The 26,689-nt window shown below is 40.1% G+C and overlaps 1 protein-coding gene across 1 annotated transcript in view; it reads right to left on the bottom strand.

Annotated features, from left to right (window-relative positions):
• The window catches only part of ADGRG4 (adhesion G protein-coupled receptor G4), a 108,068-nt gene that overhangs the window by 46,830 nt on the left and 34,549 nt on the right, over positions 1–26,689 (bottom strand). Inside the window, exons 3-10 of the mRNA XM_021932722.2 lie at positions 20,601–26,675; positions 19,170–19,264; positions 17,282–17,346; positions 14,500–14,539; positions 12,880–12,932; positions 10,450–10,613; positions 8,323–8,455; positions 6,317–6,435 (exon numbers count right to left, since the gene is read on the bottom strand). Coding sequence (XP_021788414.2) covers positions 6,317–6,435; positions 8,323–8,455; positions 10,450–10,613; positions 12,880–12,932; positions 14,500–14,539; positions 17,282–17,346; positions 19,170–19,264; positions 20,601–26,675 — 6,744 coding nt within the window. The remainder of the gene's footprint in view (positions 1–6,316; positions 6,436–8,322; positions 8,456–10,449; positions 10,614–12,879; positions 12,933–14,499; positions 14,540–17,281; positions 17,347–19,169; positions 19,265–20,600; positions 26,676–26,689) is intronic.

Below are 26,689 nucleotides of genomic sequence, written 5' to 3' on the forward strand. Positions count from 1 at the left end.
CTGAACTAGCAAAGACAGAGTTCTCCCTGAGGAGATGGGAGGCAGAAAGGAGATTAAACAAGGTCGTAATTGTTTCTGAATTAATATTTTGTCCCAGTTAACATCTATCTTCTGGTAAGTTAAAAAAGCTGAGAAAATATTAAGACTAGGCATGACAGAAAAAGATAGTGAGCTCATTCACGGGTCTTTCTACTGCTCTTATTAAATTGCTCAGACTTTGTTGAAAATGGAATAGCAAGAGCTGCCTAGTCATGATTCTTTGGGCTTCAGTGGTGCAATTTCACTTTCACATAGTCCCTGCTGTGGCAGAATGAACGTAAACAGCAGGCCAATGGGAGACTAGCTATACTGTGGAAAGTAATTATAGACCTTTTCTCTGGAGTTGTATAGTTTTTAAGGAAAATTCAAGCTAAATTACACTCATCGTGTAAAAATTCCTGGTCCTCAAGCAAAAGTAATAAAGGGACTCCTTTATTTGTTGCAAAATAAATTGATCCTCATTCCTTGAAATACTGTTACAGTTAATCTGCCAGTAATTGCAACATTCAGAATAATAATATCTGCTATTTACTGAGCAATTTCTGTGAGCCAGTGTTCCAGGTTATCTATTGCTGCATAACAAATCACCCTAAAACTTAATGGCTTAAAGCAATAATGTATTATTATCCTTCATGATTCTGTGTGTTAACTAGGCTCAGTTGAGTGTTCTCACTTGGAGTGTCTCATACAGTTGAAGTCAGATAGCAGCTGAGGCTGAATACATCAGAAGGCTAATCTGGGCTGGATGTCCAACAGGGCTCACTCACATGGCAGGCAATTGATGCTGACTGTTCAGTTGGGGCTGTTGGCCGTACTCCCTACGCATGGCCTCCCCCAGTGGTGTGGGCTCAGTAGTGTGTGGATCCGGCTTGTGATGTACTGGAGCTAACTTGTACCAGCTGGTGAGAACCAATTGTTAAATTTTCAGGAATTCTGTGAACTAGTTGTTAAACATGGCCATTATTAAAAATTAAATTATATAAACTTACAATTGCATAAATTATATTTAAAATGATGCTGAAACATCTTCACTTTCTAATTATTTTGCTACATTTTACTAATCTAAGCTCTTGTGATTATTTACATATCTACTGTATCTGCGCATCCATCTCTTACCAACTTTATAGTTCAGTCACTATACATTGCATTGTAGGTTGTATTCAGCCATGGAGGAGAGGGTATTATATCATGAAAACTGGCAAAAGCTACAAATCAGCACCTTCTTTGGGTAGACTTGGTTGTTAAATATTTTTCAGCACGTCACTGTTTGGGCTTCTTACAGCATGGTGTCTGGCTCTGAGGAAGCATCTCAAATGAGAGTGTACCAAGAGAAAGGATGCAGAAACTTCCAGTCCCCTTAAAAATTAGTCCCATCATTGGCAAAGCCGCTTCTCCCAAATTCTCCTGGGCTAAGCAGTCACAAGCCAGCCCTGATTCAACTCCCAATTGACAAAGAGGGAATGAGTTGGTGGGCATTTTGGAGATAGGATACAACAGCAAGGCATTATACATGCATTTTCTCATCTATTCATCACAATAACCTTTGTATTAGTCACGAAAGTACTCACATTATCCCCTTTATATAGATGAAGAAGTTAAAACATTGAAATATTCTAATCCAGTGCTGACTCCAAAGTTGAGCTCTTCAATATCACTTTTTACAACATCTGTGCCTTTGGCCCTTTTCTCCACTGTGTTGGGGGTTGGGACAGCTGTGCTTTGCAGTCTTTCTACCTGACCTCCTGGAAATCCCCACTGTTTTCTCTTAAGCACTCACTATCCTACCCTGATGGTGGAATGGACACAGACAGAAAATAGTTTTGTGAAAAGTTCCAGTCAACTTCACTAGAGCCTGATGCATCTTTAATATCATGGAGGTAACAAACATTGAGCACAGAAGAGAATCCAAAGAACTTTGAAATAAAGGTACCTTTTCTAATTCTGTGATATTAAAGAGTTAAGAAAAAGGAGCATTTAAGTGAGAGAGCTGAAGAGTTTTTCTTCAACCAAGATATCTAATGCTTGTCAGCAAGATTGAAAGCAAAAGAAAATAAATTGTTTCAGCATGAATACGTTTTTCTTTCCTTTATATTGTATTCATTGTTCATTAAGCCCCTAATTTACAAGTAGAATAGAAGGATTCTTCCAAAGATAATAAATTTGATAGTTTACTTTTCAGTTATATACATTACAGTCATCATCCAACTGTTCCTTTACTCCGCGGTAGTTTTTTTATATATATAAAATGACTTCTCACAGTCAATTTTCTAAAAATCCCAACCCAGTGCAGTGTTTTTGTTGTTGTTATGACTGTTTATTAACTTTTTTTCCACAAGAGAAAATTCTATTAGCATTTCTAAAGAAAATGTGTCACTAAGAAGGAGGGAGGTCAGCGTGAAACATAAACCCTCTAACTTTCCTCCCACTCACTTCAAGCTATAACATTTCCTATTGCCCTGACTCTTGGTTTCTGATCTAGAAATAATCAGAGCTGTGCTTGCTTTCCTAATTCTTCTACATAGTCCTCAGCAAGGATCTCAAACTTGCATCCTCTGCAAGGAAAACAAGTCTGAGAAGTTCACTGCTTCAAGGCCAATTCCCTGGTCCTTCTGAGAGACACTGGAATGCCTGTGCCTCAATTTCTGACATTTCACTATGGGAGGGACCCATTTTATGCAGTAGAACCATGTCTGGCAAGTTGTCTATGAAGAACAGATTCAATGTCTCGTGAGAGCTCATTTCCTGGCTCATAGACCGTCATTTTTTCGCTGTAACCTCACATGGTGAAAGGGTCAAAGAAGCTCTCTGGGGCCTCTTTTATAAGGGCACTAATCTCATTCATGAAGGCTCCACCCTCATGACCTAATCCCCTCCCAAAGGCCTTATCTCCAAATACCATCACATTGGGGTTAGAATTTCAACATATGAATTTTTGGGGCACACAAACATTCAACCTATAGAGTACATTTCACCATAAGAGACATAAATATGGCAAATATGCATATGAAAAGCTATTCAACACCATATGTCGTTAAGGAATTGCCAATTAAAACAAAAATGAGATACCACTACACACCTATGAGAATAGCCAAAATCTAAAACACTGACAACACTAAATGCTGGAAAGAATGTGAAACAACGGGAACTCTCATTGCTGATGAGAATGCAAAATGGTACAGCCACTTTGGAAGGCAATTTGGCAGCTTCTTACAAAACTAAACATACTCTTATCACACAATCCAACAACCACACCTTTTGTTCTTTAATCAAATGAGTTGAACACTTAACATCTATATAAAAACCTGCACACAGATGTTACTAGTAGCTGTATTCATAGTTAACAGAACTTGGAAGAAACCAAGATGTCCTTCAGTAGGTGAATGAGTAAATAAACTGTGGTACATCCAGACAATGGAATATTATTCAGTGCCAAAAAGAAATGAGCTGCCACGCCAAGAAAAGACACATGGAAGAAATTTAAATGCACATAACTAAGTGAAAGAAGCCAATCGGAAAAGGCTGCATATTGTAAGATTCTAACTATATGGCCTTTTGGAAAAAGCAAAAACAGAGAGATAGTAAAAAGATCAGTGATTGCCAGGGGTTGAGAAGAAGGAGGGATGAATAAGTGGACTATAGAGGACTTTTACAGCAGTGAAAATATCCCATATGATATTGTAATGGTGGATTCGTGTCATTATACATTTGTCCAAACCCACACAATGTACCACAGCAAGAGTAAACGCTAATGTAAAACTATGAACTATTGGTGATAACCATGTGTCAGTGTACATTCAATTGTAACAAACGTACCACTCTAGTGGGGGATGTTGATGGTGGGGGAGTCTGTGCATGTGGTTGGGGGAGGGCATATGCTGGAGCTCTGTACTTTCCACTCAGTTTTGCTGGGAATCTAAAACTCCTCTAAAAAATAAAGTCTATAAAAATTAATAAAATTTAAAAACTTTTAGCTAGACTGACCAGGATATAAAAAAGTGAAGACACAAATTACTAACACCAAGAATAAAGGTGCGTTGGGGGGCATTACTATCAGTCATAATCTAAAAGACAGACAATAGTAATAAGTGTTTACAAGGATGTGAAGAAATTGGAACCTTCATACAGAGTCGGCAGGGATGTAGAATGGCACAACTGCTATGGAAAACAGTTTTGAAGTTCCTCAAAAACTAATCATAGGGTGACCATATGACCTAGCAATTCTACTCGTCGATGTATACCCAAGAAAATTGAAAACATATGTCTACATAAAATCTGTACATAAATGTGTATAGCCAGATTTTTAATAATAGCCAAAAGGTGGAAAAGAAATGTCCGTCAGCTGATGAGTTAATAAGCAAAATGTGGTATATCTATATAATGGAATATAATGCATTCATAAAAAGGAATGAAGCAATGATACACGCTACAACATTGGATGAACCTCAGAAACATGAAATGCCCCAAACTGGCAAAATTCATAGATAAAAAAGTAGATTCGTGGCTGCCAGGAGCTGGAATGGGGGAGAAATGGAGAGACTGCTAATGGGTACAGGGTTTCTTTTTGGGGTGATGAAATATTTTGGAATCAGTGATGATGGTTGCACAATCTAGTGAATATGCTTTTAAAAACCCACTAAATTGTACACATTAAATAAGTGAATTTTATGATATGCGAATATCTCCATTAAAAAGTTTGTAAACTACATTGAGATATCAATTTCTGCTTATCATATCGCAAAAAGATCCAGAAGTCTGATAACAAACATGCTGTGTTGATGAAGGAGTTGTGAAAAAAGGCACTTTTCATACCTTGCAAGTGGGAATCTAAATTGCTATAACTATTACAGAGAGCATTTTGACACCATCAAAAGTGTGATTGACCCAGCAATTCCACATTCAAGGACTTATCCTTTAGGTATACCCCTACCTTCTCAAAATTGTGACATATGTGTAATATTCATCAAAGCGGTGTTTTTTTTTTTTAAAGAGATACTCTTTATTTTGAATCTCTTTTACGTAATAATATGAATTATGCTAACAGCGTCACAAACGAAAATAAAAGCTAACATGGTCTACAAATGTATTTTTGAAAGAAATGCAACCTTCTATATCAGCTGCTTAGACAATGCTAACTCTAAAACATCTTATACACTATCAAAAATGTGAGTATTTTTTAAAGTATGTTATACTATTTTCCCTACAATGAAAAAAACACAAAAATAGTTGTACAGTCATGTTTTCATAGAAAAATGTTACTGACAACCTAAATACTCATCCATAGGAAACAGGTTAAATAAATTGTGGCACATTTACTGTGGTATATATAATACAGTGCAGAGGGGGAAAAAATAATGAGAAAACTCTTTATATGCTGATATAATAATCTCTGCAATATATTGTTAACAGAAAAAAGCAACGTGAAGAATAGTGTGTATAGCATGTTCCACTTTGTGTACAAAAAGTGAGGGGGAGTATGTGTGTGTGTGTGTGTATATATATGTGTGTGTGTATATATATATACACATTTCATTATGGATCTATAAAATGGATCCACAAAATATCTCTGTGGATAGTAACTGAATGGCTAAGGTCTGCAGTGGGATGGAGATGTTTTACATATACCCTTTTTGTTTTTTGAATATTGAAGTTGGTGAAGTATTACTTATTAAAACTTTTTAAAAATTAAAATAAAATAAAAACAACAATTAGCCAAAAAAGTAAAATAAGGCCGGCTGCAGTGGTTAACACCTGTAATCCCAGTACTTTGGGAGACTGAGGCAAGTGGATCACTTGAGGTTAGGAGTTTGAGACCAGCCTGGCCAACATGGTGAAACCCACCTCTGCTAAAAATACAAGAAAACATCCAGGTGTGGTGGCAGGCGCCTGTAATCCCAGCTACTCGGGAGGCTGAGGCAGGAGAATTGCATTAACCCAGGAGGCAGAGGTTGCAGTGAGCTGAGATCGCACCATTGCACGCCAGCCTGGGTGACAACAGTGAAACTCTGTCTCAAAAAAAAAAAAAAAAAAAATGAAAGAAAGAAAAGAAAAAAATATGTATATAGCAAAACCAAACAAAAATCACTGAAACACTGATAGTCCTAACATCTCATGCCCCACCACCACCTCCACCAACATTAATTACCTTTGTTCTGAAATTGGATTGTCGTAAGGTAGATTTTCCTAAGTGGGATTTGCCTATACTCTCTCTGGTTTGAGGTCAAGTAGGCAAAATAATCGAAGTTCCATAATTTGTCTTATATGTACAAAACAATCTTACCGTCACTTATGGTAATATTAGCAAGATCCACAATCTTGTCAGGAAGTTCCTGAAGCAATTTGCATTGTTTAAACTTTGGCTTTTCCCACTGAGATTTGCCCGTGTTGATGCTGATTGAACTGAAAAAAAGAGGAAAGAGCTTTCTCATCAGAGGATGAGGCAAGGATAATCTTAAAGCAAATAGTGGGAGTATCCCTAGCATGCCTTCTCCTCACCTGCCCCCAGCCCCCTGGCATAGATAGCAAAGGTGAGAGCCCAGTACTTCTTTGTGAAATGAAGACATTTTGCTCTTAGGGAGCAAGTGAATCTAGGGTCAACATGTGGGAAGGGGAAAGGGGAGTGGATAAACAGGCGAGGGAGCTGGGAATGGGGTGTGGGAATGTCCTGCTGACCAAGTGTCAAGACAGAGATTCCGGCCCTCTAGACATAACTCTTTGCTCTCACTGTCCCTTCTTACCCCTCTTTTAAGGGGAAATTCCTGTTGGAACGTGGTCTCTATCCAGCATATTAACTTAAAACAATTAATATAGAGCCCTCGATAGCTCACTGGCCCTCATCATCCACCCTCCCCTGTGTCTCACCCAATTCAAAGCAGTTCATTTCAAGTCAGCTAACACATTTATTGGGCACCACTCCATTCTAGGAAGGTAATAGGTAGCACAGGCAAACAGGGCAGGGCTTCATCGCTCCCTCAAGGAACTTGTAAATAGGGGGTTTAAAACTCTAAATGTAACTACTTGAAACTTAGGGCAAATATAAGATGAAAAGCTGTATAAACAAAACTGAATCTATCAAACCACCAAGGAAAGAGACGTTACTTTCAGCATTTGAGCTGAGCTGTGCGCTGAAAGGACAGAGGTAGAGAAAAATCTCTTCCCCCAACCCCAAGAGCAGACAGCACAAGCAGAGAAAGAAACCCGGGAAGCGCCCATTGAGCCCAGAACAGCAAACGGTCATTTTGATTGGAGCGTATGGTAAAGGGAGGGAGAATGCTGAGTGAGACATCAGGAGAGGAAGCCCACGGTCTGAAGGACTATATTTAGAGGTTTCGACTTAATTCTTGAGGCAATGTGGAGCTGGAGCAGGACGGTGGCATGACAGCAGCCATACTTCAGGAAAATTATGCTGGCAGCAGTGTAGAATATAGTTGGCGGAGGTGGGTAAGGCGTACCGTTAAGCTAGATGGCAAGGAGACAGCTCTAATAGTGGGCGATAACGGCTTGCACCAGGGTACTGGCAGTGGGGTTGGAAAGGAAAGGCTCGATGTAGGCTCTGACTATGACTGTCAAAGCTGCAGGACTTGCTGACTGATTAGACACAGGGAGGAAAAGGAAAGCCCGTAATGTTGCTTTCTAAAAGAGTGCTTTTAAGCCTCTGTCAAAACCTGCTGCCCCTCCGGTTTTGCCCACTTAAGTTAATGGCATAAACCATGAACAGCAGAGAGTAAGAAAAGAGGGCTGATGATTTTAAAAAGGAAAATGATAAAGTCAACAATAGAAGAGTGATTTAGTAAATTACTCTAGCCCATCAACTATAGACCAGTTTCCAAGGTCGTTTTTCGAAATGAACATTAAGATCATAAATGTAAAACATGGAAAATGTTTGATAAACCATTGAATGAAATGGTAAATTACATTATTGATACAAGGACAGTGATTACTGCTACATAAAACTTAAAGGCATACAGAGAAAGGCTAGATGAACAAAATATGTCAACTTAAAAACAGCTATGTTCAGGCAGTAGGGTTATGGGTGACGTTTTTCTCTTTTGTCTTCTTGAATTTTCTTCTGGGATGATGGATAACTTTTATCTTTTGTCTCCTTGAAAATTTTTCTTATTATGTTGCACGCATATGTTTAAACAGGTCCAAAAGGTAATAGAAAGAAAGACCGGCACTAGAGGTGGAGGAAGGGTGCATGCTCAGAAAAATGACATAGAAACATGTCCCCAATTAAGCAGATCTTTGTATATCTGGATCAGCAATTAGAACTTGGCCTGTACATACCAGACTCTTGTGGCGTTTCCATCCTCATTTTTTATGCATCTAGTTTGGGCTGTCTCCGTAGGGTTGGTTAATAGCCACTTATAAGTCCCTTTGTATTTGGAGGCTGTTTCATCGGCTTTGCAATTTCCAGGCTCTACAGAGAAAATGTATGCACACTTTAAAGGGCAAGAGGCACTTAAAAGTATTACGAACATCCATTATTATTATTACTGTATAATAATATAATATTATATGTTATTATGAACGTCACTATTACGCTGCACGTAAAGATCAGCAAATAAAAAAGAAAACTTTTTCTATCTAGCCATTTGGACCAGGCCTTACTGAAAATATCATTATATGGAGTGGTTTTTTTTAAATAACAAACCACCCAGTATAACGACATATTTAGTCCTTTTCATTAAAACAACCAGTTTATGAGATACGTTTTTCTAAAATTTTTTGTAGAGACAGTGTATTGCTATGTTATAGAGGCCGGTCTCAAATTCCTGGCCTCAAGCAATCCTCCCGCCTCAGCCATCCAAAGATCTGGGATTATAAGCATTAGCCACCTCACCTGACATTGTTTTGTCTTGTTTTTAAAACAATGCACATGCATTGAAAAAATTCAAGCCACACGGTGGAGTGTAGAGTCAAAAGTTCCCACCTACCAATTGCCCAGCTTCTGAGGTACCCACTGTTATCAGTTTTATGTCCAAAGATAGGAGACTGTAGGCCAACTTCTCTCTCTGGGATGGCCCCCTTCTTAACGGACTGTGAGATGGATTTTGTTTTAGTAAACTCAGTGTATCTGACATGATCAATATAGACAGGGGAGCTCTGTTTTGTTTGTTTGTTATTTGAGGTCTTACTCTGTCACCCAGTCTGGAGCGCAATGGCGTGATCATGGCTCGCTGCAGCCTCAACCTCCTGGTCTCAAGTTATCCTCCTGCTTCAGCCTCTTGAATAGCTGGCACTACAGGCATGCATCACCATGTCCCGCTATTTTTTTTTTTATTTACTTTTTGTAGAGACAGAGTCTTGCTTTGTTGCCCAGGCTGGTCTCAAACTCTTGACTTTAAGTGATCCTCCTGCCTCACCCTCCCAAAGTTCTGGGATTATAGGTGTAAGCCACTGCACACAGTCTAGGGCTCTGTTTTCGATGTTGGTGCTGAGGGACAGGGTAAACTTCCACAGAGGGCTGTTAAGGCAAGGTTTTGCTGTCACATGAAGGGAGATGTGACCTGGGCTAAGTCTATATGATAAGTTCCCGGTTTTTACTGAGCACTCACTGGGTTTCATGGCCCTGATTCTGGAAATATTTCCCTCAGGTGTTGAGAGAATGGTGTGAGAAGTGGCCCAGCCAGCTTTGCTCAGCTATCCCAGTCTCCACCCTGAGTGAGAGTGAAAGGTGCCTTCCTCTCACTCTTACGACACATTCATTAGTGTCATTTACATGGTGGGCTCTGCCTGTGGCTTCAACATGTTTCTGCCCTCCATTTCACTGACACCCCTGCACTGTCACAGGCTGCCCTCTGATGCTTAATCAGTATGTTGCCAAGGATTTTGCGTTCTAATGCCTGTGTGTGTTATCTGGCATTAGAGCTGTGTGAGCTCAATGATTTCTACAGCAGTCTATTGGGGAAAAGGAATAAAGCTGAACTGGGAAGGAGGTGGAGTGGCCTGGTAACCTCGCACTTTTACCAATAAAGCTTTGCTAATCAGAGAATGTCCATGAGAGAAATCTGGGACAGTTCCCAGATCACTTGCAAGATGAATAAGATGGCTGAGTCAATCAATAAATTAGCAATTATCTATTGGGCATCTACTGTGTGTTAATGAGGAAGCTCTTCAGGTCTCTGGGTATTTATGCAAGAGGGAAAATCCTCCCATTCCATTGACGGACTGACCATTGCTAATATCCAGAGCCGACCAGCAGTCTCTGGTAACTCCTCCAGCAGTCTGTTCTTCCATAGGTTCTTAAAGGTAGAAAGGTCATCAGATCAAGTGGGTACCAAGAATATGGAAAAAGCATAAAGGTGACTTCTCTCCTTTTCGAACTCAGAATTCTTAACCAGGTATGCATTATGAGTTTTATAATAAAGGAAGTAAGTTCATACTGCAATATCCACCCCCCCAAAAAATTACCTAGTTTTTTCACTGCAACATGCTCAGAGTTTACTAATAACGTCAATTGATCTTGTGTGAAGTTTCCATGCGTGAAGTTGCCATGTATTTTACTTTTGATTTTGCTCATCAATTCCGAGGATGCTAAGGAAGAGCTGGCTTTTATGATGACCTGACAAACACAGCTACAAAGCAGAATAAAAAAGAAAGATTGTTGCAGTTATGTCAAGGGAGTGCAACTTGGACTGCAATGCTGAAATTTTTGTACAGCTGATTTAATTGGTAGTTCATAAATGTCAAACATTTTACAGCTATTACGTGGCCAATTTTAAGAAGTGATGGAAGACAGCATACTGAAATATTCTGATAAATTTTCTCTTATCCAAAACAGACAATGCAAAACCTATTTTCAAAAGAATGGTCAGTAACATACGCATTGTGTTGAAATTGCTAGCCTTGAGATTTCTCTAAGAGTTTGTAATAATTAATAGAGAAGATGGAGTTTTCAGGATTTATTATTTCAGAGAGAACCTTTTATTCTTCTGGTCTCCAATTTACCCATCATTACTGAAATCAGGCAAATAGGCATATGATGCTCAATTAGTCTATAAAGAAGTGTTCTGAAGAAGGCTCATTTCTATAATAAGTAATAATGATGATAATGATAATGATAATGATAGTAGCTAACATTTGTGAAGCCCTTCCTCCACATATTCTGATTCACTTTTTTCTCACAACAACCGTATGAGGTAATGCTATTATTATTCCCATAATACAGATGATGGAACTCAGCCTCAGAGAAATAACGTTTCCCATGGTCACAAAGACTCACTCAGTATTTATGTCCACTAAAAGATCACTGACGAAAGGATAGGGCCATCCTTGACTTCATCCTCTATCCTCTACAGCAAGATCCTCAAATATTCTGAATGCCTCTAATATTCCATTAGGAGAAATAGGAACACTTTTACACTGTTGGTGGGATTGTAAACTAGTTCAACCATTATGGAAAACAGTATGGCGATTCCTCAAGGATCTAGAACTAGATGTACCATATGACCCAGCCATCCCATTACTGGGGATATACCCAAAGGATTATAAATTATGCTGCTATAAAGACACATGCACACGTATGTTTATTGCAGCACTATTCACAATAGCAAAGACTTGGAATCAACCCAAATGTCCATCAGTGACAGATTGGATTAAGAAAATGTGGCACATATACACCATGGAATACTATGCAGCCATAAAAAAGGATGAGTTTGCGTCCTTTGTAGGGACATGGATGCAGCTGGAAACCATCATTCTTAGCAAACTATCACAAGAACAGAAAACCAAACACCGCATGTTCTCACTCATAGGTGGGAACTGAACAACGAGATCACTTGGACTCAGGAAGGGGAACATCACACACCGGGGCCTATCATGGGGAGGGGGGAGGGGGGAGGGATTGCATTGGGAGTTATACCTGATGTAAATGACGAGTTGATGGGTGCAGCAGACTAACATGGCACAAGTATACATATGTAACAAACCTGCATGTTATGCACATGTACCCTACAACTTACAGTATAATAATAATAAATAAATTAAAATAAATAAATAAATAAATAAATAAATAAATAACAAATGATGTAACTAAAAAAAAAAAAAAAAATATTCCATTAGGAAGCACATTTCAGATACAAAAACTTACCTATATCTTTTTTCCATTTCCATTTGTAGATATGGCTTTTTGAAGAACATATTTGCTAAGTCTCCTGCCAGCTGTTGCAAGTTAGGCATACCTGTACTTACTCAAAACTTATCTCCATGTCTAATCTGAGTGATGTCCGCCCCTCCCCTGAATTATATTTGGTGAGGTCCCTGCTCATCCTACCTCCTTCCTTTGGAGTCTAGCTCTTCTCAGCTTTCATCTTTCCAGTCCAAAGAGGAGTCTTCATTTTAAACCTCTCCTCCTGCTTGTAACAGACCCTCTACTCCATTCTAAAGACCTCTTCATGGGCCTTTTCTGTCTATATGTTCTTCCTGATGTGCATCAAACAGATCAACAATAGCCAGCATTCCGGGAGGAGCTGGACCAAGAGTCTGAACAGAACCGAAGCTACTTTCCATGTTGTTGTTGTTGTTTCCAATTTCCCTGCCAAGTATTTCGTGGACCTTTTTGACCATAACAAACACTTCACTCCCCCATCCCAGATTATGACCACCCCATTTTCTCTTCACTACAAAGGGGCAGCAGGCTGGCTGCTAGCCTGAGCCATGACCAACCGAAACAACATACTTCATGAAGGCAAGGGCCTAATTACAGCATATGTGAAATAATCCCTGGGTACTTTGATCTCCTTCTGAAAACTCTGGCCAACTGGCCACACACACGGAATTAAATGGAAGGAAAATCAGAACTAAGTGTACCAGCTATTAATAAACTCAGTTCCTACTTCCTACCTGTATGGTACATAGGAAATTGTAGCCATTTCTTGTCCTTCTCTCTGTTCCAACTAATGCAAAAGAAAAGTACATAGTCACTGAAATCTTTAAACAAATGTCATAACTGAGTACAGGGCTTATTGTTAGCAACAATTATAAAATTATGCTTTACATTTATGTAACCCATTGCCATCTACAAACTAGCCTCAAAAACATCAATGCATTTACTCCTCACACCAACCGTGTAGGGTGAACAATGCAAGAATTGTCACCCTGTTTGCTACATGAGGAATCTGAGTCACAGAGAAGTTAAATGGTCTGCCTAGTATCACGCAGTTGACAAGTCACAGAACTAGGAGCAGAATCCAAGCCTTCTGGGTCTAGATATTAACATGCTATTGACAATTGTAAACACTATCTAACATTTTCTATGTTCTAAGCCCAGTGCTAAACATTTAACATAGATTATCTCATTTTATCCTTCCAACAGCCCTCATCTTACAGATGAGGAAACAGGGCACAGAGAGGTTAATTAAGTTGCCCAAGGTCTCATAGTCAGGAAGTGAAAAAGCAGGGGTTCCAACCCAGGCAGCTTGACCACATTATCACCAAAAGGATTTTATACCCATTATTGACAGGACTTTTAGTTATATCATGCTTTAATGTGTATACATCAAAACTTATGACTCAGCTATTTACAGAAAATACTTTTAATGATAGTGGATAATTTGGAATGCACCATAGTGTTTTTTGTTTTTTGTTTTTTGTTTTTGTTTTTTTTTTTTGAGACAGAACCTTGCTCTATCACCTAGGCTGGAGTGCAGTGGCACAATCATAATTTAGTGCAGTCTTGAAATCTGGGCTCATATGATTCTCCCCACCTCAGCCTCTTCAGCAACTGGGACTACAGGAATGCACCACCGTGCCCAGCTAATATTTTTAAATTATTTTTTGTAGAGATGGAGTCTCCCCATGTTGCTCAGACTGGTCGTGAACTTCTGGCCTCAAGCAATCCTCCCACCTCAGCCTCCCAAACCTCTGGGATTACAGGTGTGAGTCACTGCACCTGGCCCCTGTACCGTGGACTTGATTGTACTGTGTATCATCAAGTATTTACCTCATACTTAAATACCTGGAAAGCTGTGTGTCTGCTACTCATTTTACAGTGGGCTGTTGTAAAGCTTTGAGGCAATTGAAAAAGAACTGAGAATTGGGGCAAGGATGATGGGAGATAGTTTTATCACACTCTGGCTTCAAATCTGGACAAATAGAGGGTGGATTTATTGTGTGAATCCAAGTTTTGCAAATAATTGTGTCACTCTTGGAAGAGCTAGGCTTTCTTGCAAGACATCTATAACCAAGAAATTCACTTACCATTTACAATCCCTGAGTCATTCCACACTCCTATAGACCAGAAAATGTGCCTCAAAAAGCTGCCACATGGATAGTTCAGAAAAGCAGGGGATGTTTTCTTGATGGCTTTTTGTGCCAATCCCAAAGGAAGTAACATAATTTGACCCCCAATTGTCACAACAGAGCCTCGCCTGATAATATACACTTGGGTGGAAGAGCTATTGACTTACATCTAATCAGGCATAGGATAGGTCACAGGTAGATTCATTTTGAAAAATTACTTACAATAGCTCGATCCATGACCATCTCTTCCTCTGAAATGTCCCTGTATCAAAAGCATTACAAAATTATAGGAAAATGAAATATAGTACCAAGTATGCAGGGCACGAGATCAGGAGAAAGGCAACACTAGAACAATAGACTTCTCCCAGCCTGGAATTCAAATAATGCTGAAGCTCCAGAGAAACACTTCCAATGGGCTTGCTTACTACATGCATACCACAACGGTGGCAAGCCTTTGACTTATTAACCTTGAATCCAGGAATCTATTCCATAATGGTACCAGCAAAAATGCATAAAAATAGACATACAAGTGGAAATGACTCAAGTTTCCATCATTAGATAATTGGAGGAAAACATCATGGCACACCATATAAAAGAATCCTCTACAATTATTAAAACAAATGAGCTATATCTGCATATATTGGCCTGAAAAGGCATACGTGATGTATTATAAGGCATGAAAAGAAAGTTGTCCAACAGTATGTAGAGGAGGATCTTATTCTCTTAGTAAATGTGTGAAAACAAATCTAGAGAAATCAATAAAATAAGCTGTTAACAGGAGTTCTTGGAGGAGTAGGGGAAGGCAAGTATTCAGAGATTTTTACTATCCAGGTTTTATATATATATATATACACACACACACACATATATATTTCTATAAAGCTCTAAGATTTTGCAGTGGTCACATATTACTTTTGTAATAAGGAAAAATAATAGACACGGTATTTAAAAAGAATGTTGTTTACCCCCAGACATCTCTAGTTTTGTTTTAGTGAGTTAAATGTTGTGAATGTTTGTGTCCTGCCAAAATTCAATGTTGAAGTCCAATCCCCAGTGTGATGATATTAGGAGGTGGGGCCTTTGAGGGGTAATTAGATCATGAAGGTGGAACTCTCATGAATGGGATCGGTGCCTGGGGTGTTGTGTGTGTGTGTGTGTGTGTGTGTGTGTGTGTGTGTGCGCGCGCGCACACGCGCGCGCGCGCACATGTTTTCCTTCACAGTTCTTGGCTTATAACTCCCATAGCCCTTGTTACAGTCTTGTTATAATGTCGGGCGTGCTAGGCCTCAGAAGCTAGCTTCAGCAAACAGAATCTCTCTGATCTTCTCCCACTCTCCTTTCACCTGCCCCAAGGCAGAACTCTAATCTTTCTTCACTTTTCTGATTGTGAGTCTTAAGACCCTCTCCAGAAAGAGTCTTGCCTCTTATGAGACTTGGGAAAGGAATGCTGACATAATGATGTTTCCATAAAATCCCGAGAAGACTGGGTTTGGAGAGCCTCCCAATAGCTGAACACATGGAGGTTCCTGGAGGGTGGTGCACCCAGGGAGATCAGAGAAGCTCCATTCCCCTTGTCGCTTACCTCTCCTTACACATCTCTTCATTGGTGTCTTCTGCAGTGTCCTTTATAATAAACCAATACACATAAGTGTTTCCCTGAGTTCTGTGAGCCGCTCTAGCAAATTAATCAAGCTCAAAGAGGGGGTCATGGGAATCCCAAGTTGAAGTCAGTTAGTGAGAAGTTCTGGAGGCCTGGACTTTTGACTAGTGTCTGGAGTGAGGGGCAGTCTTGGAGACCTGTGAGATCTGAAGCTATTTTTGAGAGGATAGCACCAGAATAGAATTGAAGTAGAGAACAACCAGTGGTGTCAGCTGCTTGGTGTGTTGGGGGGAAATCCCCACACATTTGGTGGTAGAAATCTTCTATATTGATTGTTGTGTTGGTATGACAACAGAGGAACAAAAACAGTTTGAATTTTTTTGAAACAGTACCCTTATAAGAAGAGACAGGAGAGCTTTCTGTCTCTCTGCTCTCTGTCACTTGAGGACACAGCAAGAAGAGGGCCATCACCAGACATTGAACCTGCCAACACCTTGATCCTGGACTTCCCAGCCTCTGGAACTGTGAGCAATAAATTTCTGTGGCTTAAGCCACCTAGTCTATAGCATTTGTTATAGTAACTCAAAACTGACTAAGACAATAACCTACCATAGATTTACCTCCATTTATTTATATGAATTTTCTTGACCCTATTAATACTTATATGAATTAATATGTGATTAATAATTAATACTTGAATATGTAAGAGAAACCAAAATCCCAGTGTACAGAAGACAGGCAGTAACATTTTATGTTTTAAAAATCAGTCGCCATGGCTTAACAGAGCCATGCCTATTTTTCAAAGAACTTCTGTGGGGTGTCCCTTTACAGAGGATTAGTATGTGTGCAGGGAAAGAATACAGGAAATACTTCCCAGGTGAGCAATTGCCTTTGCCATAGTTTCCACGATACTGCCCATTTCACTGCAATCACCATTCGAAATTTGTGCCCCAAGCAAATGTTGGACTAGTCAACATTCTTGCTTTAGACATTTCAAGTTCACTTTGGAATTTCTCATTTCTGAAAGTGAATCATTCCAAAATAAAAGGCCTTATAAATCCTTGCACATTGTCCATACATAGCACTTCAAGGTATGATTTTTGTATAAGTCACAGATTCATAGAATCTTAGAGATGAAAGGGGCATTAGAGGTAACTCAGTCTAACTGCATGACTTCCCCTATTGGTTTTCTTTTGTTTTGTTCTCGCATTGGCTTTATACCTTACAATAGTAATACAAATTTTTTCCTCATGCCAAAACGAACCTACTCAGGAAGGAAGATGCAACTAAAAATGTGGCAGCCCTAAATCTCAGACATAAACACAGGACATCCCCTCCAGATAGGAACAGACCCAAAATGCCCTCAAATTGCCCTTTGACCCACAGTAAATGTCATTCACGTACCTGCTTTTAATTTGGGTTTCCAGATTAGCAAGAGAAAATTCACTGTTCTGAAATATAGAATTCAACTGTACAAGACAAAAAAAAAATCAGTTTCATTATTCTGCTCCTCTAGTTCAACTCAGCAAAGTCACCTGGGATGATGTGATCATTAAGCTGCACTCATTATTTCAGCTGGCTCAACATTTCCATTTGCTCCACTAAGTTTTTCAAATTACATATTACCTACTGTTATGGGCTGAATTGTGTCTTTCCAAAACTCAAATGTTGAAGCCCTAACCTGAATGTGGTTATATTCAGAGATAAGGTCTTTGAGGATGGAATTAAGGTTAAACAAGATCATAAAAGTGGAGCCCTACTCCAATAGGACCAGTGTCCTTATAAGAAGAAAAAGAAAGACCAGGGATGCGTGTGCACAGAGGAAAGACCATGTGAGGACACAGGTGAGAAGATGGCCATCTGCAAACCAAGGAGAGAGGCTTCACCAGAAACCAACTCTGCCAGCACCTTAATCTTAGGCTTCCAGATTCCAGAACTATGAGAAAATAAATGTCTGTTGTTTAAGCCACCCAGTCTGTGGTATCTTGTTATGGTAGTCTGAGCAGACTAATGCACCCACCCATTTTCAAGGATTTATAACCATGCCATAGACACTTGAAAATAAGTGCTGACAGGGAAAGAATGGAAACAGATATGATTTTTTGCTGTTGGGAGATGGTGCAAGTTGATGTCACCTATCTGGGGGGTCTTTTAGTAACAGCTATTTAAATGTGAAAGGTTCACATCTTTTCATCTACTGATTCCAATTCTAGGAATTTATCCTATAAAAATACTAAAGTGCCCCAAAATTTATTTCTAGGGAATTGTTTTCAGCATTGTTTTTTTCTTAAACTTTTTTTTTTTAAAAAAAAAGAAAACAAGATCTCGCCATGTTGCCCAGGCTAGTCTCGAACTCCTTGGCTCACGCAATCCTTTTGCCTCAGCCTCTCAAAGTGCTAGGATTACAGGCATGAGCCACAGTGCCCAGCCCAGCATTGTTTCTAAATAGAGAAAAAGATAGAAACAACGTAAATGTCACCAATGGATTAAAAAAAACCCAAAAACCTGTAATACAACCACGTAGTGAAATCCTATGCATCTGTTAAAGTATACGATTTATATTTACCAGCATGAATATGTGCAAAGATACATGGTTACGTGCAGAGGAGGGGGAGCAAGTTGAAAAATAGCATAACTAGTACAATTACATTTATTTTGTAAAAGAACACACATGCATCAACATTATAATATGCACAGAAAAAAAATCTGAAAGAATGTACCTTAAACTGTTAAGAGGAGTTAATGCACAGAGCAGTATTAGAGAGGACATTTACTTTCTGGGTTTTCGATGTCAATGTCTGATTTTGTTACAGAGAGTATGTATTAGTCATATCAAGAAAAAATTAAGGATAAGTAAAACATTCACTGTGTTCGAAAGAGAAAAAAATAAAATTCAGAAAACAATAATACTTAAATACCATTGTATTTAAGTATACATTTTGTTATCACTGCTCTCCCACTTTCCCCAAATAGGAAAATTTGGCAAAGACTCAGAATTTGTGTCACTAAAGGGAAATGTACAGATCTCAACAAATGAAAATAATAACATTCCATAAAAGCTTTTAGCATTGGTACTATGAAAGAGAGATTGCATATATTCTCATGATGTTGCTTACAGAATAGACAGATTTGCAGCAAAAAAAAAAAAAAAAAAAAATCAAACTTCTTAGCTGTGAAATTTATTATTGGTAGAAAAAAGTAAAGCCTAGTTTTAATATACTCTGTCATATATATACATGTATATATTGACATATATTTATATATACCATAAATATGCAAAAGATTATTTTACCCAATTTTCTGTAAATTCGTTTATAACACTGGTAATAGGGATCCTTGGCTCTTCAACAAAGACAGAGAAGCTCATTTCAACATTGTAGAAGGAAACTGTAATTAAAAATAAGGAGGTTAATTTTATTCATTTAGTTCAAGAAATTTGACTTCTGTAAATTTGGTGAAAAGTGTTCTCTGTTTTAAAGTAAACCAAATAATAATGTCTACTGCCTAAACTTAGCTTAATTTAACTCCAAGGTCAAGAACCAACACTTTGACTCCATATCAAAAAGCAGAACTGGGATGTTACCATCCCAGTTTTGCTTTAATTATTTGGACACTTCCTTGATTTCTAGTTGACAGACACTCCACAAATCCCACCAATTCTCCACTCTCATTGACCAACAGACTTTCAGTCCACTCAACGGCCAAGCTGAACATTATCTCAGAAGATCACTTTCCCTGAGAAAATAACTGTTGTTTTTTTTCTTCCTGTGCCTTGTTTTCTGCTTTAGATTTTTCTCTCCTTTTTTCCCTCTTGCTCTTGTGTATCCTATCAAATTTCTATTGTAGAATGTTAAAAGTTGCAGGAACAGGCCGGGCGCGGTGGCTCACGCCTGTAATCCCAGCACTTTGGGAGGCCGAGGAGGGCGGATCATAAGGTCAGGAGATCGAGACCATCCTGGCTAACACTGTGAAACCCCATCTCTACTAAAAATACAAAAAATTAGCTGGGTATGGTGGTGGGTGCCTGTAGTCCCAGCTACTCGGGAGGCTGAGGCAGGAGAATGGGGTGAGCTCGGGAATGGCGCTTGTAGTGAGCCAAGAAGGTGCCACTGCGCTCCAGCCTGCGTGACAGAGTGAGACTCTGTCTCGGGAAAAAAAAAAAAAAAAAAAAAGTTGCAGAAGCATTCAAAATTTGAACAATATGGAAGCCAAGTATTCCCTGGCCTTGGACAAGCACTCCTAGCCAGCTGCAGGTAGGGATTGGAGAAGGCTGAGACCTGCATAAAAGGAATCCAAAAGGTAAGATAGGATATCTTCTGGTGTTTTTTCTGGTGTTTTCCGGTGGGTGGTCAGCATGCTCAGACCTAAGGCCATATGATCCTCTTACTGGGAAGGGGTGATGTTCCTAGTCCGTGTGCACATTGGCAGAATCAGAGTCAGACCGTCAAGAACGAAACAGGTGGAAAGTAGGCTTAGAAATTGTCATGCTGAGTGAAAAGATACATTTACATTACATGCCAATAAAGCAGAGACAAAAAAGATGGCAAGAGAATTTTGTATTTGGACAAGGTACTCACTGTACCCATTGTCTGAAGGAGATAAAAAACACCTGCACCCTTCTTCATTCTTTTCTGCCTTCCAAGAATGGGCCACTTTGGAAAACACATGACCCATAGTGCACGAATTCTGTTGGGGCTACACCACATGCATTATGGAGTAGTACCTGTGAACTTGGTGGCAATAGGCGAAGGTGATGCTTCCATAGATAGAAAGGAAGGTGTGGAGTCCAGCCAAGTTGTCTCAAAAAAGGACGATATTGGTGAAGACACAGTTGCTGTAGAAGGATGTGTCACCCCAGTGGATATTAGTGGAAATGAGGCTCCAGGAACAGTGGTTTTAGTAGTCATTATATTTAGAAGGGAGTCCAGTGTGGGCTTAGGAATAATTAAGGTAGAGGGTGATGCTGCTGCTGGAATTCTGCTCCATGAAGATGTTATTGTAGAGCTAGGCAGAGGCATGGAACCAACAGATAGAGTGTGGTCAGTTGTAGAACGTGACATAGTCTTTCTGCTAAAGGATGAAGGATGAGGCACAGTCCTGGGGCTGGCAGTTACTGTGGTTCCGGAGGATGCCTCAGGGTGTGTGGAAATGTACACAATGTCATCTGTGACTTTTATAGACATAGGGAGAGAAGTTGGGAAGCCAGTAGTGATACCACCCAGTGTAGGTGTAGGAATGGTTTGGGTGAGTATGGTGCTCATAGTAGCAGAGGGTAGTGTTGTCAAGTTAGTGAATGGGTGCACTGATATCATGTCAGATGTCAGAAATGTTGATTTTGACTCCTCTACTGTAGAGGAAGTCATAACATGAGGGGCATTAGATACAGTTGCCAGAGGGGAGCCAGAAGGGAGACTAGATAAGAGCCTTGTCAGAATGGGTGAAGTAGTAGCCTTTGAAATTACAGATCCTGAAATGGCACCAGAAAGAATTGATGGGAGTGTGGTCCCAGGAGTTACAGATGTGGTTATTTTCTCAAATGTGTGCTTAACGTCAGCCAGTGTGGGAGTGATAGCTCTTAAGGGTGTTGATAATGAAGGGTTCTCAGAAAGCCTATAGGTAGGAAGAATTCCTGACATAGGAATTGATGATATTGCCATGACATCTTTAGATACTAGACCAGTCTGAGAGGCTGTGAATGTTGACAAAGGCCCAGGAACAAGGTGTAGAGTCTCTGTTTCCATCCCATTGGATGTAGGTACATGAATAGTGGTGGAAATTGGAAACTGAGAACCTTCAGCTGTGGGTATGCTCCAGGAAGTCATAAGCAGAGGTTGGGTATTACTAGATGTGATTCTTGTTCCCAGAACTGGAAATTCAACCATTTGGGATGTGGGAGGAGGAGAGGTCTCCGGAGTAGAGAACTCAGCTTCACTACTATGAGGTGAATAAAGAAATGATGCCAAAGAGGGTGGAGTTGCACTGGATGGGGTCCATGGAGTGTATGAAACAGGGGTATTCAAAGATGTGGCATGATTTGTTAAGGAAGTCTTTTCTAACAAGGAAGTCATCTTTCTAGTATTAGAAGAAAGGTAAGTGGTGGTTGTTTTAACATTTTTTGTGGCTCCAGAAGTATTCTTAAAGCTAGTCAGAGATGGGGAAACTTGAATATTGAAGGAAGTATGGAGACTATCGGCATGAGTAGGTGAAAGCATATTTTCAGGAGCAGTGGTTCTGGAATATGTATTTGTGTGAGCTACCCCCATACCACTGTTCACAGTAGATAGGGACCTCTTAGTAATTCCAGATAATATGCCCAAAGTTGTAGCCTCATCTGCTTGTGATGACTGTTGAGTTGCTGATAGAAATGGTGAAAATGTGGTCTTTGGAATGGAGGAAATAGCTCCAGTGTTCTTAGAACTGAGTAGAGAAAAGGCACTGGTACCTACAAATGGAGTCACTATCCCAGCCATAATAGTGGTGGGAACGGTTTTTACAAAGGGGAGAGTTGGCTCTGTTGGAGAGAGAATGGTTGTAGGTGTGATCCTGGAAGGTACCTCTATCATTTCTCTAGTGAAAGCAGAGGAAGCCATTTTGCTTTTTGAAGTAGGCCCAGCATATGTCACAGGTGTGACATCCAATGTAGATGTTTGCATGGTCATAGTAATCCTGGGGGTAACCAAAGACAATAAAGTAGAGAATAACCCAACTGTTGTGGAAGTGTCAGAAGAGACTGTTGCAGGTGTGAAAGCAGAGTTATTAGCTGACATTGAGGACATCTCAGACATAGGCCCAGAAGTGGCTGTACAGGGACTTTCCAAACAACCTGGATGCATTGTTTTAGAAGATGTAGTGATCAGTATTGGGGGAGTGTCAGAAACCTTTTTGGAGGTGAAGGCAGTTACACTAACTGGCAATGAGGACATCTGGTAAATAGGAGTGAAGGTTGCCATAGAGGATTCTCTAAGAAGCATTGTAGGTACATTTGGAACGGAAAAGGCTGTAGTGATCCTGTCGGAGAGAACTGTAAAACTGTCATTGTATAGTCCAGCTGTGGAAAGAGACAAGGACTCAGGGAAAGTCTGTGTGCTTTCAGAAATGAAAGAAGCAACTGAAGTCACCTCAGGTTGTGTCCTAAGTGAATGCAAGTGTGAAAAAGTTGTGTTGATGTCCATAGGATTTGATATTCTGGCTGAGCTGGAAGTTGTGGTATTTACAAATGAAGTATCCTGGCCATATGAGACAGAGTGAGTCACATAGGTGGAGTTTACTATCATTTCCACAGTCCTGGGAGTATATGCTGGAAAAACACTAGTGCTTTCCTTTTCAGGAGACAAAAAAGTGGTGATTGTCAGAGCTTGTGAGGGGAGAGCTGTTTTCCCAAGACTGGTAGACATTTCTGGAATGTGAACGTCTACTGTGTTCCTTGAGGTCAAGGTAGGTGTAATCTGTGTACTTCCAGAAGTGGGAGATGAAGTCGAATTTCCATCAGAGGGAGTCCCAAGTGGAATCTCTGAAAGCAAATGTGTTTGGTGACTGGAAATTATTGTGGTCTCAGGAAATCCTGTATCTGTCATTTCCAAAAATGGAGTACCCCGGGAGTATGAAATAAAAAAATTCTTTGATGGGGACATTTCTGTCACCTCCGTAGTTCTAGGGGTTTTTCCCAGGGATATGGTCATCTGGTCTTCATCAGAAGATAAGATAGAGGTGCTAGTCACCAAGTGGGTGGACACTGGTGTGTGTACACGATGTGTGACAGGTGGAGAAATGTGACTGTTTACTGAAGTAGTAAGCTTATTGGCAGAGATGTGTGAGGGTGCGGTCTCATCAACAACAGAGGTCTCTGCGGTGCCAGTAGCCAAGTTGGCAACATTTGCACCACCACTGTAAGTATATGGGAAGCTGAGAGCATAGGTAGAAGTCTCTTCTACTAGAGATATGGGTTGAGTTGCTTCTGGTGTAGATGTAGTTGAGATCACATGAGTGGAGGACGCAGGAGGAATGTTGTCAGGGGGAGGTTTTGAGCAGACAAGAGTGTTTGTAGATGGGGTAACTGTATCAACTGAGGTGGAGAAAAGGGTGGTTTCAGCCTTAGCTGTCACAGGAGTGGAGAGTCTCAGTGAAGGAAATGGCGTTTCTGTCAGAGAAGGAACTGCCATGGATGTCTTCCTGACAGAGATTACTGTGGCCTCTGAAGTGGTATGAATCGAGTCTCCGTGGGTAGGCACAATATCACTGGTTGTGGAAGCAGTCTGATCCAAAGGTGGTACCAATGCTGTGGTCATTGTAGTTGACGATAGATTTGAGACATCTGAAAGCACAGATGTAGAAAAAGCCCTGACCAGTGTAAAAGGCTCAGACATGGTAACCTCAGTCTCCTCAGACACAGTAACCTCAGTCTCCTCAGACACTACAGAGCTGCCATTAACTGGCAATGAGAACATATGAGTAACAGGCATAGGGGTTGCTGAGGAATGAGCAGCTGGAGGCTGTGGAGGTAAGATACCATCAGACAAGGACGTAGCTGTCCTGTCTGTAGGGGTTGTGGGGAAACTGGTTTCTGATATCCTTGTGGTAGAAGCACCCAGGGGTTCACCAAATATATGTGTGCTCCCAGAAGTGGGAGATCCAGCTGAAATTCCCTCAGATGTCTCTGAAGTCGAATGTGCTACATAGGTGTGGTTAAAATTAAACATTTCTGTCGTTTCATTGTATGAACTCCTAGGTGTAGTTTTCACCAATTTTGTCAAAAGCCAACTTTCTCTCACCTCACTTGTTGCAGTTTTATTATCCAATGGGGTACTTAGCTTTTCTATCTCAGGAAAAGAGGAAACAGCGACAGAAGCTGTCACCATTTGTGCTGATTCATTTGTCACTTCCAGCATTGTTGAAAATGGAGAAACCTCAGCCACTGCTGCTATAGTTGATTTTCCCATAAGATAATGGGAAGTTGCTTCTTTTCTTGTCACAGTGGCATTAAATCTTTGTGTTGTTGCTGACCTTGGTACAGGGGTCGTTGTATCTTCAAATGCAATTGCACCATTTATTTCTGTTTGTGTGGTTTCAGAAGCACTTTCCTCAGTAGAAAAATTTGGTTGAATGTAAGCAAGAGTAGATATTATATCTACTGATGGAACAATAGTCTCCCTTGGTGTCAAAGGAAGTTCATTTGCAGGTTTTGCAGACATAGGGATTGTTTTTAGTGGTAAGGTGGTAAGTTTAAATTCAGGCATACTGGTTATGGATGTGGTTCCAGAAACTATGGAGAAATTAGAAAACCATGGTGATGCCAATTTGGATACAGCTGTTGTATATCTGGCGGTAGTAGCATCAGTGGTAGTGGTACCTTCGCCCTCTGGAGATGCTTTCAGTGGGGTGATATTGGTAGTTGTAGATAAATGTTCTGTATGAGTAGCACTCTCATGAAATGCTGATGTAAAATTTTCATTAGGCACAAATGTGAGTATGGTGGTTGTGTTCATAGATGTCAGCAGGGTCTGGTCTGGCCTGGAAGTCCAAATGGTCTCATTGCTGGAGAACAGATGGGCAGCTTCATCAGTTGTGGATGTTGCACCTGACTCAGGTGCCTTGGATGTGGAAGCTGATCTAGTGGAAATCAAAGTAAGCATGTGTCCATCAGCTGTAGGTGTATTCTGGGTACAAACTCGTCCTGTGATTGTAGAGGAAAGCATAGTTTCAGCCACTGTAGGCGCAAGTGTGATTTCAGGAGTTAAGGCTGTATGTGTAGCTTCAGCATCAATAACTGTCTGTACACTCTCAGTCCCAGTAAATGAAAAGGATCTTAAGGAAGAAAGGGTCTTAGAGGAGGTCTCTTTAGACATGGAGGTAGACATGGCATCTTCCACTCTGGATAAAGACACATCCTGAAAATTTGTAGATGTCAATTCTGTTTCAGCTGTCCTTGGGGCAGGCGTGGTCTCAATAAACCTAGTTGGGAGAGTTAATGAATGGACTGTAAATGCTATTTTCATATCAGTTGTTGCCAATGGAGATGCTGTCTGGTTTCTAGGAAATACAGAATCTACTGGAGCAGCTGTGGAGATGAGCACAGACTCAGGTGGGAATGCTGATGCAGTCCCAACATGAGTAGCTGCAGGTGAAGTCTTTTCCATTGTAAACCAAGGTACAGTTTCAGCAGCTATAGATCCAATGAACTCCTGGTCAGCTGTGGAGATAGGGAGTGCCCCAATATTTGTGGATTTTTGTTTGAGACAAGGTGTTGTAGACATAGATGTTGACTCAATAATTGAAAATAAAGATGTTGTCTTCATAACAGCCGACTGAGATTTCATTGCTGAAGTTGTAGATGCAACTGAATTCTTGGTAAATCTGGCTGTGGATAGGAAATTAGAAGGTGTAGGTGGTTGCAAGATTTTAGTAGCCATGGCTTCAGTCATTTTTGTTGTCTTTGTGCTTTCTGAAGATGGGGATTTCGTTTTTTTCATGGAATTGGTAGTAGTGTCTATGGATATACTCTGGGTGGGCAGAGAGATGGCTGATGAAGTTGATAAAACATCTACTGCAAATGTAGCTGTCTCATCTACCGGTGTCTTTAAGATCTTTTGTGCAGTCATTGTTTCCAGAGGTGGAGATGTTGTATTGGAATATGATATGGTTGTGTAATCAGTTGCAAATATAGGTATGCTTTGAGACAACACTGCAGAGGAATGTGCAGTCTTTTGTGGTTTTACTCCAGTAATTTGGGATGGAGTGGTCATATCTATTTGTTGTGAAACAGTTGTACTTTTTCCTTGAATTGTCATATTTTCAGGAACAACTAAAAAATCAGAA

This window comes from Papio anubis, chromosome X (genome assembly GCF_008728515.1).
Source record: "Papio anubis isolate 15944 chromosome X, Panubis1.0, whole genome shotgun sequence".
In the NCBI taxonomy this organism is placed as follows: domain Eukaryota; kingdom Metazoa; phylum Chordata; class Mammalia; order Primates; family Cercopithecidae; genus Papio; species Papio anubis.